The 18076-nt window shown below is 38.7% G+C and overlaps 1 protein-coding gene across 2 annotated transcripts in view; it reads left to right on the forward strand.

Annotated features, from left to right (window-relative positions):
- The window catches only part of RASGRF2 (Ras protein specific guanine nucleotide releasing factor 2), a 142480-nt gene that overhangs the window by 75887 nt on the left and 48517 nt on the right, over positions 1-18076 (forward strand). Inside the window, exons 14-17 of one of the 2 annotated variants that reach the window (XM_076362795.1) lie at positions 1770-2018; positions 2325-2713; positions 6247-6375; positions 7660-7749. In XM_076362795.1, coding sequence (XP_076218910.1) covers positions 1770-2018; positions 2325-2713; positions 6247-6375; positions 7660-7749 — 857 coding nt within the window. The remainder of the gene's footprint in view (positions 1-1769; positions 2019-2324; positions 2714-6246; positions 6376-7659; positions 7750-18076) is intronic. The other variant, XM_076362796.1, reaches the window with a different exon arrangement.

Here is an 18076-nt window from a genome sequence, read left to right on the forward strand (position 1 = left end):
CTGTCATACCACTCATAATTTTACTGAATATATTTTAAAATGTCTTAAAAATTTAGGTGAGTGCAGACAAGTATCATTTTCCAAGGTATTTTGTTGTATTAGCCAAAATTTTTCTTCTCTTTGTTTCTCTTATTTCTGAGGAAAAATTATTTTCTCTCATAATTTTAACTGATCACATCAAGGTAGCATCATTATTCATAAACCTGCTTCCTTCACCCTTGGATTCTTTCAGTCATTTATTGTAATAAGTAATTTTTATTTGTAGACAGCAATTTTCAGTACATGATTCCAAATTTCTAACACAATTTTACCTCTTGGATCCTCTACATATCTGTATTTACATGAGTTTAACCTACTATTATCCAATATAAATATTGAAGAATAGAACATAGGGATAGAAATATAAGTATTTCCTTTCTTACTGTTATCTGTCACTAGGCCATTTCTCTCTCTTGGATGTACTCTGTACATGAAGGTTTCTCAAATGCTTCTTTTGTAGTTGTTGCCTCTCCTCTCTTTGTATATTTTCAGAAATGAAAAAGAGATAACATCTGTGAATACACTGTTAGGGCACATACCTTTGATCCCTGGAAAGAAGGCATTTTATTGTCTTCAGTTTTATTCCAGGAACTCTCCAGCATGTAAACCTTTCTGTTACCTGCTGAATGTTAACAATATGTTCATCTGTTTGCAAATTGTAGAGTACAGCAAGGTCTTAATCCCAATGTCAAGAGAAACAAATCTTAATTCTAAAAAACATACAGGATCTTAACAAGAGACACAGATTTGGTGTCCTCTTTCTGAGATTTTATTCATCTGATTTGTAGCACACATTGACCTTTAGAGTCAGATGTCTTTGGATGAAATAAAAAAAAAATTTCCACTTTTCTGAGAACCCAGCTTAAGAAAGGATTTTTTTCTTGGTTTTTTTTATGTAATGCAGTGTAGAAGTGTGTGGAGTATCTTGATGCTGTATTCTAAGAAAATCCAATCATTTTTGCTGAAAAGATCAGGCAGTATTGAAAGATGCTTTACATAGTATCCTATCCCTTTTTTTTAGGGACTAAGCCTTCAACTAGATAAAATTAAGCAAAACTGAATTTGGAAAAAACCCATCATGGGTAGGGTTATGTAAGTGATTAATTTTTGTTTTGAAGTGCAAACAAATATTGGTCCCAATTTTTTTACTGCAACAAAGCTCCTCGATGGTTTCTGCTTTGAAATTTGAGACGTTTCATGCTGTTCCCATTTGCTTTTTTTAAAAAAAAAATACAAATCTTGGAGCCTGAGGGCTTACAAGTGAGCCTTAAGCTTAGTTAAGGGGTTAATTTTGCTGTCTCTTGCTGGAGTCCATTAGTTCATTTTATATAAAGCAAGAAAAAATTGCAATTGGTCCACAATTATTCTATGGTGAGCTTCTTGTACTATAGCTCTACAGGCCACAACAGCCTGAAAGAGACAAGAGGGGACAATTTTACCTCCTGTTTAATTTCAGAAATTTAGGCTTCATTAATGATTTCTTAGATTTTGAAATGTGAATTAATTATTTTCCAAAAATAGAACTTAAATGGCCTTAGTTATGACATAAAATATAACCGAATGGAAGCAGGTTTCACCACAAATTAAGAGTTTTCTTGTGTTGATGAAATAGAAGAATGCATGTATATTTGCTGATTCTATGTTGACAGGAGCAGCTAAAGTGATATCACTGCTGTACCATAATCACTCTTCCTCTTTGGTAAAGTGTTCTAAATTTAATTTTTTTGTAGATCTGATGCTCGTCTTCATAGAGATGACATCGATATCTGCTTCAGCAAAACACTGAATTCCTGCAAAGTACCCCAAATCCGTTATGCAAGCGTCGAGCGCCTTTTGGAGCGGCTAACAGACTTGCGATTTCTAAGTATTGATTTCCTGAATACATTCCTACATACTTACCGCATATTTACTACTGCAGCTGTTGTACTGGAAAAACTTTCAGACATATACAGACGACCCTTCACTTCCATTCCCGTCAGGTGAGCTCTAGGGTTTTTTCCTTCTATCATACATTTCTTTACAGAAATATCATGGCGTCATTTGTTTGTTTGTTTTTCACCATGTTTGTTTGTTTTATGAATAATTTAAAAAGAAAGTTCTTCCTTTGTAAATAGGATGTAAGTTTTTAGATAAGTCTGTCTCAACTTTCTGCCCAGGCTTTGAGGACTAACTGTCATAGATTTTGCAGTGCCATGCCGATTTGCATGAAATTTGTCTGTAAGTGTTTCCACTTAGATCTGTTTGGCGTTTATTATCTGTTGATTTTTTTTCTTTATTTCTCTCAGGTCCTTGGAGTTATTCTTTGCCACCAGTCAAAACAACAGAGGAGAGTACCTGGCTGATGGAAAGTCACCTCATCTCTGTCGCAAGTTTTCTTCTCCTCCTCCATTGTCACTTTCCAGAACTTCCTCACCTGTCAGAACCCGAAAACTCTCGTTGACCTCACCACTGAATTCAAGGATCGGTGCCCTTGACCTCTCTACTTCATCTGCAGCAAGCAGTCCTACCTCGACCTACAGCCCAGCCACCTCCCCGCCACCAACGGGTAGCAAAGTACCGCTGGACCTCAGCAAAGGGCCCTCCTCTCCTGAGCAAAGCCCTGGCTCCATAGAGGACAGTTTGGAGAACCCTCGCGTTGACCTCTGTAACAAGCTGAGGAGAAGCATTCGAAGAGGTATTATATACCCACAAAATACTGAATGTTACTTTTGATAAATAGGGTAGTCTCTAAGGTAGGCTTGACTTTTATCAGATTACTGCTGAGAAGTTGTTTCTTATGTCTTTTTTTTTTCTCTCCTGATCACCCTTAGTTGTGTTATGAAATCAAATACTCTGCTCTCTGTTTCTTCTCTAGTAGAGGCTGCAATGTATTGTCTGTTTCCACCACTTTGTTGCTTCTTTGTAGTAATAGCAGTATGGCAGAATGGCCTTGTCTGTTTTCACTTCAGCAGAGTGTTAAGGAGAAAGGCAGAAGGAAATACTTGATGCCAGTTGTGTTTCCTGAGGTGAAAGATTTTTGAGTTGTACCGTTACTACAGGAAATAAATTATTAAGTTAAAAAGAAATAAGGATGTAAAGCCTTAACAGCTTTAACATGTTTACATGACAGGGCTAGTTTTCCAGAAAGATTTCATCACTAATCCAAACAAATAATTTATGTGATGCACTTGGTACATTGGTGAGGTTCATACCACCTGGTTGCTATCCATCCAGAAGGTAGATGTCTAAAATAGATTAATTGCTCCTATGCAAATGCCTGTTTTCCTCTGTGGATTGTGTAAGGCACCTTGGAATAGGTACTACTTCCAGAGGGCTAAAGTTAGTTGATATAAACCTCAGTGTGGGCATCTAGAATGGCATCATTGTATTTATAGATGGCAAAGCAAGAAAGTAGCTCTAATCTCATAGGATGCATAAGTGTGTGCTTACTTCTCATTGCTCTTTAGGGATGAAGGGATTGTCTTCTGAATTAGAATAGAAGTATATAGTAATTTTTTGTATTGTTGTTACTTAAACAGAAGATGAGGAAGTAAAAAAATGCTCTTTTATTCCTAAACTTCATGTTTAGAAATGGTCTTACATGGCCTGACTTACAGTCTGAGAAATTTCAACTGTAAATCTGAGCAGAATGTACCTCAATTTTACTTGCAAGTACTGTAACAATGAAAATGGTATAACGCAAGAAAAAAAAAGATTACTAAACATAAACTAAGAAAAATATGATTGAAGTGTTAAGTTTACTCCTTACTGATGAATTGAAATAAGTGCCCTGGTAAGAAATTTGATGTTGTATTATGCAGAGGGGTTGTTTTTACAGAATGTATTCTATTGTTTAACAAAAAATCTTTTTAAAAGGCAAGTTAGCCACCTTAGCATTATAGGAGTCTATGCTTGCCCATGCTTTATGCTTTCATAAAATGCTAGTTGGCTGTTACACGTAATCATTATATTTCTGTATGCTGGATGTTTTTAAATTAATAGCATAACAGACTACTTATATATATAAAATATAATATTTACTGTGTAGAGTTGGGCAAATTCTTCTTGTGCACCAGTGTAACCACATTCAAATCAATGTGATAACACAGCATGTCCCAAGATATAGGCCATGCATTAAAATTAATTGTACACAGGTAACTGCAGTCTTAGGTGTAACATTTTTTGCTGTACGCTGTAAACTAGTGAAGAAGGGTTATTCTGGCCTAGTGTTAGCACTAGGCATTGTTGCAGAAGTATTCAGATTTTGCATTCCAGTCTATCAAAGCTGGAAGTGTCATCTGGGCAGCGTGAGGAACATTTGGAAATGGCAAGAACCTCATATAAATGCCAAATTGCTGTCTGTGCAGTGTCTCCAGTCCCTTTGGGGATCTCCTGCTGAACAGTTTGCACTCAGTTTGGAGGAATTTGCAGCTAGATAGCTCTGTTCTGCAGGGCAAAGTCCTTTTGTCACCCAGCTGCATATAGCATGCTGAGGAAGAGAAGTTTAAAAAGAAATCTCACAGGGAGAATGGAAACAGGTAGTAGGAGAACTGCAAAATGCTAATCTGCACATTTCCTATCATATGTAATGTGTTTCTTTGTTTCTGAAGTTTTCTGGGTAAGGAGACCAGTTCTACTTAATCAGGAGCCACCACCCCATTACAGTTAATACTGTTGCTCTGATACTGCCAGATTTCCAAGAAAACAGCTATGGCTTACTCTAAATCCAATGTAACCATGCACATTCTGTTCCCCAGGACATATTATTATGGTGGTTGTTGTTCTCCTTGAATGCTGTCCATTTACATCCTGGAATTTCCACCTTCTTCACCCACTTACAAAGTTGTTGTTTGCTTTCAAAGTTTTTGTTTTGCAAAGTTTTTGTTTATATATATATTTTATGTATACAATGCTTATGCTGCAGGCAGTTGTCATTCATACCAAATGTAGGATATATTTTATAAGTTTGTTTTCCCTCATTTCGGAAGTAGTATTTCTGCCATTCCTTTTTTATTCTTCTGATAGAAGAGGTCCTTCATGGAGTAATCTGCTCTCCAGTGCTGTTTTGCCATTTTATTGGGCAGTTTTTGATTACACATAGTTATCCAACAAGGACTATTTTCCCTAGCTCATATAAAACCTATGAGTTCAAGTATCCTTATTACATTTGCATTTCACTGCATATTCTGCTGACTTAAAGTGCAGTCTTATCCAAGCTATTTTTAAAACTGACAACTTGCTGGTTTTCACCAAGTCCTTTATTTATGAGCTTTTGTGTGGCTGTCATTGGTACAAAACTTTCCCAGTCCTTTAACTCCATCCAGAGGATAATTATTGCTGAGTCTTCTTAATGCAAAAGTTTCATGGCAAGTTCCAGAAGCAGTACTGTTTAAAACAACTATGAACCACAGATTAAACATAAACAAACATAAACAACTTTGTGTTAGATGGTATTCATAGAATCATAGAATAGTTTGGGTTGGAAGGGAGCTCTAAAGGTCATCTAGTCCAACCCCCCTGCCGCGGGCAGGGACATCTGCAACTAGTTCAGGTTGCTCAGAGCCCCATCCAACCTGACCTGGAATGTTTCCAGGGATGGGGCATCCACCACCTCTCTGGGCAACCTGTGCCAGGGTTTCACCACCCTCAGCGTAAAAAAGTTCTTCTTTATATCTAGTCTAAATCTACCCCCATTTAGTTTAAAGCCATTCCCCCTTGTCCTGTCGCAACAGTGGTATTAGGTTGGTATTGAAACACTGGTATTAAGTGCTGTTAATTAATGACCATTTTTTAAACATTACCTTTCAGTGAAGCCCCCTTTGATGTACATATTCTTTTTTTATCAATGCAGTACAGTTCAGATTGTTCAAAATTGATCATTTGCAGACTTTCCATCTTTTGGTGTTTGTAAACTGAGAGTGCTGAATCACCCACATACTCTATAATCTCTGCAGGGGAACTCCATAGCTAATACAAACTAATCTGACTACACTCTGTGCTTTAAAAAAGCATATCTTAAAGCCCCATATCGTACTTCCCTATGGCCTCTTGATATTTTCACAGAACATTTATACTTTATAAATACATTAATATAACATAACCTAATTATTGATACATTAATTAACTTGTTATATATTTTATATAATATGATATAATATAATATAATATACTTAAGAGTTGTAAATTATGAACGATCATCCCAGTATTAACATTTATTCCCTTTTAAAGCAGCAGTTCTAGAATCTGTGTCAGTGGACCGGACAATTCCTGAAAGCACCTCAGCAGTGGATACCACAGAGCTTTCCCCATGTAGATCCCCTTCGACACCACGTCATCTCCGCTATCGTCAACCAGGAGGTAAGAACCTGATGTTTCTTGCCTCTATCAGTCCCTTTAAAGAGTTTAAATACTGTAGCTGTAATCTTTGTAGGATATTAGAAAAGAATAATTTTTGAATAATGTGTTTTGCTTGTATTTTCCTTATTTCTCAGGTATTTAAAAAAAAGCCGTTAGAATGTAAATTATGCTGGTTAATTTGTACAGTAATAACAAGAGACTTGGAAGCATATTATGACTTAGGTATTATGAAATGTTCTTAAATAGCTCGAGCAGGATGTGCCCAAGTTCAAGACTAATATTGAATCAGTCCTATTCTCACAAAGCTCTAAAGACCTTGATAGATTTTTTTTCAGCTACTAAGGGGACATATTTTGGGCACCATATGTAATCATGAAATACGCAACACCCATTATTGTCAATGGGGAGTGACTGTGTCTGTTTCTTTGTATAACACTGAACACTTACAGATGGTGTCACATTATTTGTTCCAAAATTTAAATAAACTGCCCAACTGAAGAGGAAAAGTGAGAGCTGGAGCTCCTCAAATAGCACTCACATGGCTCTTTGAAATCATTAGCAGAGCTGTGAGCTACGTCCATGAACACTTAAAATGCTGCCATCTCGTGCAAGCCAGATTTCTAGGCAGTTATTTCATGTCTGGGATTAAAACAACAAAAACAGAGCAGTCTTCTCAACTGTTAATAAGTTGCTGAGACATTTTAATTTTAAACCAATGGTAATCTTCTGTTATTGGGCATGTTTATGGTGAGATGGCAAGATTTGGAGTTGGGAACTGTGGGGAACAGTGCCATATTATCTGAGTACTAGTCAGAAGCAATGTTCACAGCACTTCCTATAGAGAAAGCTTGATAAATTGTGCAAAACTGTACTCATCCTAGGCAGTGACCTGGGAAAATATGTGAATCTTGTTATCAGAAGTTGGTTAATATGCTTAGTTCTCCAACATGATTTTTTGTTTAGGTTAATTTTCTACACCATTGTTTTTGTCTTTTTTTTTTGTCTTTTTCTGTTTGGTTACTGCTTGTTCCTCACCTTGGCAGTGTCTTAGACATTTTTTTCCATAGCAACATTAATTATACCAACCTGGAAATAAAACTTAAATCACAAATATGATTATGATATTTTTATTTCCCTTAATATAAAGTCCTCTGGCAATGAAAATGTAAAATGTTCACAAAGTATAAACATTAGTGAAGATTTTAAGTATTATTGTTGCTTAACTTGAAAAATATGAAAAGTATGTAGAAGTTGTAAACTTTTCTCTGTCTGTTCCCTTTACAGTACAAACTGCTGACAACAGCCACTGTTCGGTTTCTCCTGCTTCAGCTTTTGCTATTGCTACAGCTGCAGCAGGGCATGGGAGTCCACCAGGTGAGAGAAATGTGCTGTACAAAAGAGAGATAACAATAAGATACCTAGGTCTCAAAAGGTAAGTATTTCCTAAGAACATAATTATTTGAATCCTAAATAGCCACTGATTGGTTACTTTAATCTGCTGGTGGTTTGTGTCTGGAATCCTGCCCTTTGTGTGGACATTGCAGTACGACATTCACAGATAGTTGGAGCCTTGGCTTCCGGTTATGTGGCCGTTATGAAAATATTTGTAATGTAACTGATTTAATTGAAAGTGAAATTGACCCGTAAGAATGACTAAAACAGCTTATGACAGACTGTTCAGGTACATCCAGCCCTGCTGCATTTCCTGCTATGGCAGTCTGGAAATTTTGGCTGATGAAGCAATTTATGTCACCAAAGAGTAAAATCATCTTTTAGGCTGTTTATTTACCACCCTGTCCTGGGGAGTTGCCAGCAACCATTGCCATGTCTACTTGAAAGAAGGAAAGGATGAGAATGTATTCAGAAATATCTTTTAGAACAAAACATGCAACCTAACAAATGAGGACTGCATACTATACCACATACCTTCAAGAAACACATGTGAGCTTTCTGTCTTGCTTTTGTGGACCATAAGGAGACTGCCAAACTGTTCAGTGAGATTTTGAACTATCGTGATATAAACCAATGATAGCTTTTCTTGCTGGCTTAAATCAGAATTACATTTACCACTCCACATTTTCAGTTCATCATCTATTAGTTGAATTCTTGTATTCTGTCCTTAATATTTCTAGTCCAGACTATTACTGAAAGATTAATGTTTTACATATATGTAATCTGCTAAACATCTAGATCATATCTTTCTTGGTTTTATTTTTTTTGTATTCACTTACAATTTAAGATTTTATTTTGAAAATAAGCCTTTTTATGTCCATGGTTGGTGTACATAACAGCAGTTGTACTTAACTAAATTATTGCAAATGCATACTGTATATTCCTTGGAAAGCAGCTATGTTGTCTGCTGACTGGAGGTATTTAGCGCAACTTAAACTACTTGATTTAAGTTTTGAATTCGCTTGCTGTCTTGCTGTGTACCTTTTGACATACTAATATCTTGCACTAACTGAGTCCTGTCCTAGGTCATGTTACAAATAAAAAGCAACTTTTTTGAAGTCCAAAAAATGACTTTCACTTTGCATTGACACACTCAAACCCACAGTTCATTTTGATTATCTATGATAAAGCATAGTCCAACTGTAAATTAACACCTGCCTCTTTTCCATCATAACTGTTGGAATGTTAAGAAACTGCTTTGAAGACCCTAGTCTCAAAATCATTCATGAATTTCTATGCAAGTCAGTAAATTGTCACCATTGATTTCGGTGGATTTTGTATCCACTGTGTCTAAAGTTGTGGTGATTCACTTGATGAGTGAGTAGGCATCATGAAAAAATAATTTCTGGATAAACATGGATCAGTGCTCCTGTTACTCTTGTGTACTTCCTGTGGTCTTCAGATGATCACAAGAGAGTAATGGTCAGTTTTAGGAACTTTATGAACCTGTCACAAACATGTATTTAGTAAATTTTTTTGAAATGATGAATATCTTCTGCCTTTGGAATCAGACACTGCCAAGGAATCAGCGACACATTTTGCTTTATGAATTAATTCCAGTACATTTACAAATTGTTCAAATAACGCAGTAAGAGTAAAAAATACTGTTTTTTCCTACTAGGATCAATTAAATTCAAAATTACTGTTTCTGTATTGTTAAAAGCACAGCTTTTCAATATTTGTAGTATTGAAGTTCTGAGAGAAAATAAAATCTACAAGTAATTGAATCAATCAGTTGAAGGAATATCAAAGCATGGGGATGTTGAAAAAGGAAAAAACAGCATCCCTAATATTCTTAAGTACTTTTTTGTGTTGCTGTTTAAGCTAGTTCTGCATAAAAGGTCATTCTTCTGGGTGATGTAAAAAAAAGTAAGACGGTTCTGCAGCAAATCTGACAAGAAAAGTGTGTGGTGGGGAGTCTCAGGAGACTGAGCTGGAGCAAGGCTGTCCACCTGTAATAAATATGAAAATGCAAGTCTACAAACCACAGCTTAAACAGCTGAATCACCTGTTTGGTAACTTGATGCAGTGAATCATGGTAGAGATGGTATTAAAGTTGCAGAGTCATGCAGTTCAAATTTGGGTAATTAAGATAATTTTATTTCTTCCCCATGTATGTGTTATCATAATTATGTGGTTCTTTAAAATAACGCGTTTTTTTCCCAGTGGGCTCCTGTCTCATTCATTGCATAGGATGGACATGATCCCTCAGTGAATCAGGTCTGGGTGGTGAATGAGATTTATGGCTCTTTTTCTTTTTTCAGTTGGTCCTTGGCCTCACTGCCACAGGCATTGTGATGTGTGCCATTTAATATACTCCTACATGGAACATAAATAGAATGGCAGGTGAAATTCAGTGTTGATAAATACTTAGTGATGCACGTGAGGAAAAACAGTTTGAGCTCTACACCTGAAAGGATGGGCTCTGTGCTGGGCATTATTGCTGAGGACCGAGATCTAACAATTACAATAGATAGTTCCATTAAACGATCTTAGTGCTCAGCAGAAGCCAAAGAGGTAGAGGAAACATCAGGAATTCTTAGGAAAGGAACAGAGAACAAAGCAGAGAAGACCATTGTGCTACCACAGTATAAAACCAGAATTTGCACACATATTGAACCCTATGTACAGTTGCGATATGTCCTGTTTGAGATGAGAGGATGAGAACTAGAGAAGGTTGAGAGTTTGCAATCAAGGATGAGTGGAAGTATAAAATAGTTTCTGTGCATTTGACGTTTAGAGAAGAGATGACTTGGAGGGTTGATGAGAAAGTTCTGCAAAATCATGGATGTCATAGTGAGAGTTAGGAGGCATTTGTTGCTTTTTCTTTTTTCAAGAGGTAGGAGGCATCAGATGAATTTCATGAGGCCAAGGTTCAAAACAAACACAAGTTTGTGGTTCTTTGTGCAACGAATAGAAGGCCTGTGAGATTCTGCTGAGGGACATTGTGAAGGGAAGAGACTTACCCAGATTCAAAAAGTGGACAGCTACCTGCAAGCGAGAGCCATTAGTAGTTACTAGACTGGCAAACTAGAACACGTTCAGGAGCTGAAATCAGGTGGAGGTTGTGGGAGAATATTAGGAGGTAAGAGTCATCTCTGTGTCTTCTGTTCTCACTGTTCCCTGAAACATTCTGGCTTCTGGCCATTTTGGTTTGGTTTGGTTTGGTTTGGTTTGTTTCCCAGGGTATGATTTCTTAGCTCTTCTCAACTTTCCATCTTCCAGTTCTGACTGTTCAGGAGTGCATTGAGGCAAGCAGGTTAACAGACTCATTGGAAAGCCCTGTAGTCACAAACTCTACCAGAACCAGACATGAAGAATATTTAATCATCTCCTGTGGGAAGTGCTGGCCATAACATTTTATAGTTGCTGTCACCATGCAATGATAAGTTTATATACTGATAAGTATGCAAAGCTCTGAACAGCTCTCCCAAGGGCATATGATGGCTTTGCTTATCTTATGATAAGCAACTGGGGGTATGCTGCCTGTGTTGGTCTTGTCTGCAGGCTTCATGACTGCAGGTGGCTTGATGGGAAGCCAAAGTTGAAAGACTTTTCAGTACTTTGGTCTGCTTTAGATATTCGTGCACTTTCCCCTTTGGATGCAGCCTGAGTGCAGTGCATGTTGGCAATGTTTTCAGTCTGCTCCATCCCCACTGTGGGGATCAGTGCTGTGCTTCAGGGTCCTTGATAGTGTTTTCGGGGCGCCCTCATCTGTTGGGCTCATTTGTTATCTGGGTGCACATGAAGTGCCCATGTAGGACTACCAGGGCGCTAAGAACAGCTCATGCTTGGGTTGCCCCACCACACCATATGCTGCACTAGTTTATGAGCTGCTGAAAAGGAGGTGCTGGGCACCACGGCATTGCTCTGCAGCATACGGAGCTTCTGCAGTATATAGAACCTGTCTCTGAACTCAGAAGAGTTTATGAGTTATGCTCTTCAGCAGTTCTTTTTAACTTACTGGTTTTGTTGCCATTAATTTCAGTTATTTTACAGGTAGCTGCTTTTATGATGCCGAGCTGTACTAATTGCCCAATTGTTTAGTCCATCTGTCTAGTTAAATATTAATCTCTACATATCTTAAACATGTTTTTGTTTATTCTCTTCCAGAAAAATTGCATATTACTTGTTTATTTTAACAGCATGATAAAGATAAATAGAAATAGGAAGTGAAAGTAAAGAAAGGTAAATAAGGCACCCCACGTGCACAGCTTGGTGCCTGCATGAATGATAATATGCACAGTAGGGATTAATAGAGCATATTGTGTCTTTTACATGTTCTTTCTCTTTTGAGGGATGTGAAGGATGGCTGGATGGCTCATGGCTTACTGCAGCTGTAGTGCTCTGTCACCATTAATAGGTTGCTGCACACCTTCATTCTTTTCCCAACTTCTTAAAGTAGGATAATAATACTAGCACATTCTATCATAGAAATGGACAGGTCAAAGTAATCTTTATTCTGCAGTCTTACAGGTTTCTTTCATTGCAATACAGCTCATTCTTCAGCAAGGGAAGAGAACAAAGTTATGCAAGCATCCTTCTCCAGAGGAGTGAAAAGCGTCAGTTTTCACGACTGGATGTAAACTGGTACAAACTCAAGTTGCTGATACAGGGACAAGTATTCTTTACTTATTCTGAATTACCATTTCCCTATTCTCATGACTCTTTGTCATTGCTCCTAGCGCTTCTGTTCACCTACATGCTTCTCAGAGTGGTAGATAAGCCCCGAGCAATCACAAACATATGCCTGCACGGAGGCATCAGTTACTTGAGCTGTTTCTTTCCCCACTGTTCATACACCTCTAGAAAATTAGTTCTTGATTTCTGCTTGAATCAGTGGCAGCTTCCATAATCAACACAGAGGTTATCTAGCAGCCCTGTTCCAATGTCTGCCTTACTCTTTTTCCATATGGAAAAGTTCCTATAAAAATGTTACTGTTAACGGTCTCATCATAATGAATGTCCTGTAATCTCTTCTTTTAGCTTTGCAATGAGAGTTAGGTAGTCCTTAAGTGGAACTCCAGGGAGCTGCAGTGAGCCCCATCTCTTCAGGAGTGATTTCCTTCTCTTCTCTGAGAGTCTCTGTCACATAGCCAGTGTCAAAAAACAGGAGTGAGACTGGTAATGTGGGAGAGGAACCTCCTGCCAAAATACTCGCCAATCATTTGTAGTTTTGCTGCAAAAATCCTACAGATGTTACAGGAATTAAGTAACAGCAGTATAATCTATACAGCACCCACACAAACCCTAGCACTAGATAAAAACAATCTATATGGAAAAGTATTTATTTCATCTGTGGCTTGTAGAACTTGCAAATTTCCCTGGTTTATCTTTGTACAATTCTTTCAAACATGTTATTGCTTTTTTTTCTCCTTAACTTTTTATTTATGCCTGTTGTGCACAGAATCAGAGCACTATGTCAGGATCAGTAAGATATCATGCACTGATTTTTAAAGAAGAAACATCTTTTGGTGTTCATTTACTGAAACTGCTCTGCGTGCAGGTCCTCATACTTGTTAATAGTCATAAACTATGAAGGTGCTCTGTGACTAGAAGAGATTCAAGCTTTACTTAAAATCTCTGAATAGTTGTATGGATGAAGCCAAATTAGCAAAATAATGCTGTGTTGTTTTTATAAATAATTAATAAAGTAAAAAGTACTTACATAAGCTTAGCAAATGTACAAAATTCTTCTCTGCTAAGAATGTCTAACACAACTTGGAAAAAAATAGTTAATGTTAAATTGATCATTTTATTTTGAAACAGTTCTACTGAACACGGGCTTCAAGGAGATAGTTTTGACAAAAACTTAAATTCAAGATCTAAATTGATCTTGTATACTCCTTATATTTTTTATATTATTAGCAGATATACTGCAAGAGCTTTGAGAAGCTTATTTCTTCCTCAACTCAAACTAGAGACCAAAAATCTCCCAACATGGAAAATAAATGTTAGACAAGAAGCAAATACTTAAACCCAAACAAACAGGTTGTTCCCTCATGAACATAGCAGCTTTATTTCAACAGCTCTGTCATCCGATTTTGAGCTAGGTACGTCAGTATTTCCAGTGTGCCGCATGCTTCAAAGCTGCCTTCCTCCTCCTACAGCATGCCGATCCATGCTGTAGAGAACGTACCATTTTTCACAAGAACAAGGTGACATATTATGGGAGAGGATGGGAGTGGGATGGAAGCTTGTGGTTGGCAGGAGGGCCTGGCTTCTTTAGTATAAGCATTTGTTTTTTAAAACACATGTGAAAGGGAGAGGAGAGAGTGAGAAAGAAGTAGGGAAAAAAGAGCCTTTGGGGGAGTATCTCTGACAAATATGATTTGCACGTAGGAAAATCTGCCCCATGCTAGCAAGGAGGAAAGATGGTTTTATTCTCTCTGATTTCAGTGATTTAAAGGAGCAATTAAAATAACAGCTTGAAGCTTTGAAGCATCTACACAAAAATGAATTGCTTATATACTATGCCTTTCAATTAGTTGCCTGCACATATCTCTGGTGCTAAATTACCTTTGACTTGAGTTATTTACCTGAGTATTGTTTAGGAGAGAGAATTTTTCCTAAAGCTTCTGCATTTTGTAGCGTGTACCCTATCAAAGATCATTTCAAAAGATCTCTCAAACAATCAGCCTGCAAATCCTTTCTTATGCAGAGAAAGTACAACCAGCTCCTTCTCTTTTCACAAACCCACTCTGGTGGTTCAGAGAAGCAATCTTAATGTAAATTGCCCTTGGTTTTAGGCTAGCAATACTAATCAGCCTGTTTACCAGACCATTTTCTGGTATCATCTGCTTTTCCATAGCTCTTACAATCTGTCTGCAGAAGTGATCAGACAGTCCTTTGCAGCTGCAGCAGATTCTCAACAAAGCAAGCACAAAACCTGCTCCATTACTGTGCTAGCTGCAGCTGATAAATGCAAGCAGTATCTTCCTTCAAAGCAGTTCAATATGCCTGGACATTCAAAAGTACCTCCTGGTGCCACTGCCACACGCTGCCATGGAGCAGTTTCCACTGTTGACAATGCATCTAATATTGTGTTGATATCTAATGTGAATTCTGGATCAATGGTCCTGCAGTCACGTCACTGTCTATGGAGGGATCAAGTTCCTTTCTTAATCTTAAACTTTGTGTAAAAAGTTAGCTATATGCTACTTTCCACTAATCAGTTATGCATCAGCACATTAATTCTATGCATAAGTTATGCATTAGCGATGGAAAAGATGTACAGAGGGAAGTGTGTAATCCTTTTACAGTGTGTCTGATTTATTTTGACTTGGTTATTTTTGAATTCCTGATCACTGCCTGGGACAAAACATTGGAGGCCCTTTCTGTATTTTGTTTGACCACTTCTGATGTCAAGATGCCAAACCTCAATTTTAGAGCAATTGAATGTGGTTGAGGATAAATAGTGTGGAAATACTTAGGCAAAAGTGTCAACTTTAAGAGCCAGTGACTGATGTGAAAGTGTCAACTTCAGGAGCCACTGAAATGAATACGAAAAGTCCTCATATCCTCAGAGGTGCTGTAGGAGTTTGTCTGCCATAACATACCCCAACTGTAACAGCAATAACAAATATAAATAGACTTTTGTAAATTACAGCTGTGGTTTCCAGTATGACATATCTCTTGAAAGCTGCATAAGCACTGAAGTTGAGCCAGATGAGTCCTGTGAACTCTCAGTCGGACACACTTTATCCCTGCTTGATTACTGTCACAATATTAGATGGATAAAAATTAGCTAAAAGTAATAATTCATGTTTCATGGAGTTCCAGATTGCACAGTGGGTCGTGTGTAGGCCTTTCCATTCTGATAAATCAGGCACAGATTGATTAAGGCTGACTGCTTTTTTTAAAAGGCCAAAATTATCATGAGAAAGTTTTACCAAAGTTTCACAAATTATTAGTGAGAGCTGCTTAGCTTATTTCAGGTTGTGACCAGTGGTGCTATTCTGCAGTCATTCAAACTACTTGCCAGCTCCCAGTGTGACAATATTTTTGTTTTGTTTGTTCTGGCACAAGCACTAATTGGAGTAATAGAATGACACAGCTTGTGCTAGATGATACAAGGGAGATCAGATCCTATGTGCACGTCCATGTGTCCGTGTGTCTGTAGTTGTATGTATGACTGTGCCAAGAGGAGGCACTGTAGCTGTACATACTGCTGCCAGGTGCATTCAGCACTTAAGCTGAATAATGTGACTTGGAGATGTACCATGCAAAATAATGAAGGCATACACTCCCAGTGGGATCCCGTTGATCCCCGAAATGGAAAAGCATGTAGAAACATACATTATGCTTTAAACAGATACAGTATTTCCTCGGTTGTTACCGTCTCGCACACAGATTGATGTATGTAGTTCCACAGTCAAGGATATCAGCTGTACTGTTCAGGGAGTATGTTGTGGTTTAACCCAAGAGGCAGCTAAACACCACACAGCCATTCGCTCACTCCCCACCCACCCCAGTGGGATGGGGGAGACAATTGGGGAAAAAAAAAAGTAAAATTCATGGGTTGAGACAGACAGTTTAATAGGACAGAAAAGGAAGAGAAAATAATAATAATAATAATGATAAAAGAATATACAAAATAAGTGATGCACAATGCAATTGCTCACCACCCACTGACCGATGCCCAGCCAGTCCCCGAGCAGCGATCACCCCTCCCCCAGCCAGCATTCCCCCAGTTTATATACTGAGCATGACGTCCCATGGTATGGAATGTCCCTTTGGCCAGCTGGGGTCAGCTGTCCTGGCTGTGCCCCCTCCCAGCTTCTTGCTGGCAGGGCATATGAGGCTGAAAAGTCCTTGACTGGTGTAAGCACTACTTAGCAACAACTAAAACATCAGTGTGTTATCAACATTGTTCTCATCCTAAACCCAAAACACAGCACTGTACCAGCTACTAGGAAGGAAATTAACTCTATCCCAGCCGAAACCAGGACAGTTATCCACCCCTTATTCTATACCATCTACGTCATGCACAGGTCCCCACACTTTCCAATATGTCCCAATTAATCACCACCACTTTTCCTGTCTTTTGGTACATACACAGATATCATTCCCTTAGTCTATGGGCCATCCCTATAAATTGTTCACTGAGTTCATTTAGTGCATGACTTTGGGCTCCCTCTGTCATAACAGTCCTTCAGGGCAGGAGAGATGGTGTGTGGTGTTGGATTTTTTGCATGCTGAAGCCAGTTTTGGTCCCATCACTGCTGCACTTGTCTGGTTCTATCACCGCTGCACTTTGCTCGGTTTCATCGAAGTTCATTCTTCATTAATCTGGGTGATTCTTACTGTAATACCATTGATATGGCATATAGCCACCATAGAAGTGATGATATACAGTATTACATAGTAATTAATATCATACAATTTAATTCATTGGCTATTGTCCCCCAAAATCAAATCCCCTTGAGGTACACATCAGCCTTCCCCATCCTTCCACATCACCCACCAAGTGCACCCAGGTCCCTGAGCAAAAGCAATCCCACGGGTGGGTTTGCCTTTGCGCAAGGCAGGAATAACCCAGACTGTCTTCCCCAGCATATTTTTTACGTGCACTACAGGGACTTTATCCCCTTCTACAGTATGTAAAAGTTTTGACTGGGCAGGGCCAGCTTGATTGGCAGATCCCCTCGTGTGGACTAACCAGGTGGCTTTTGATAAATGTGTGTCCCAATGTTTGAATGCCCCACCACCCATTGCTCTCAGCGTAGTCTTTAACAGTCCATTGCATCATTCGATTTTCCCGGAGGCTGGTGCCTGATAGGGGATGTGATACACCCACTCAGTGCCGTGCTCTTTGGCCCAGGTGTCTATGAGGTTGTTTCGGAAATGAGTCCCATTGTCTGACTCAATTCTTTCTGGGGTGCCATGTCGCCATAGGACTTGCTTTTCAAGGCCCAGGATAGTGTTCTGGGCGGTGGCATGGGGCACGGGGTATGTTTCCAGCCATCCGGTGGTTACCTCCACCATTGTAAGCACGTGGCGCTTGCCTTGGCGGGTTTGTGGGAGTGTGATATAATCGATCTGCCAGGCCTCCCCATAGTTATGTTTCAGTCATCGTCCTCCATACCAGAGGGGCTTTAACCGCTTGGCTTGCTTGATCGCAGCGCGTGTTTCACATTCATGGATAACCTGCACAATAGTGTCCATGGTCAAGTCCACCCCTCGATCACGAGCCCATCTGTACGTTGCATCTCTTCCTTGATGGCCTGAGGTGTCATGGGCCCACCAA

The sequence above is a fragment of the Aptenodytes patagonicus genome, chromosome Z (assembly GCF_965638725.1).
Source record: "Aptenodytes patagonicus chromosome Z, bAptPat1.pri.cur, whole genome shotgun sequence".
Taxonomy (NCBI): Eukaryota; Metazoa; Chordata; class Aves; order Sphenisciformes; family Spheniscidae; genus Aptenodytes; species Aptenodytes patagonicus.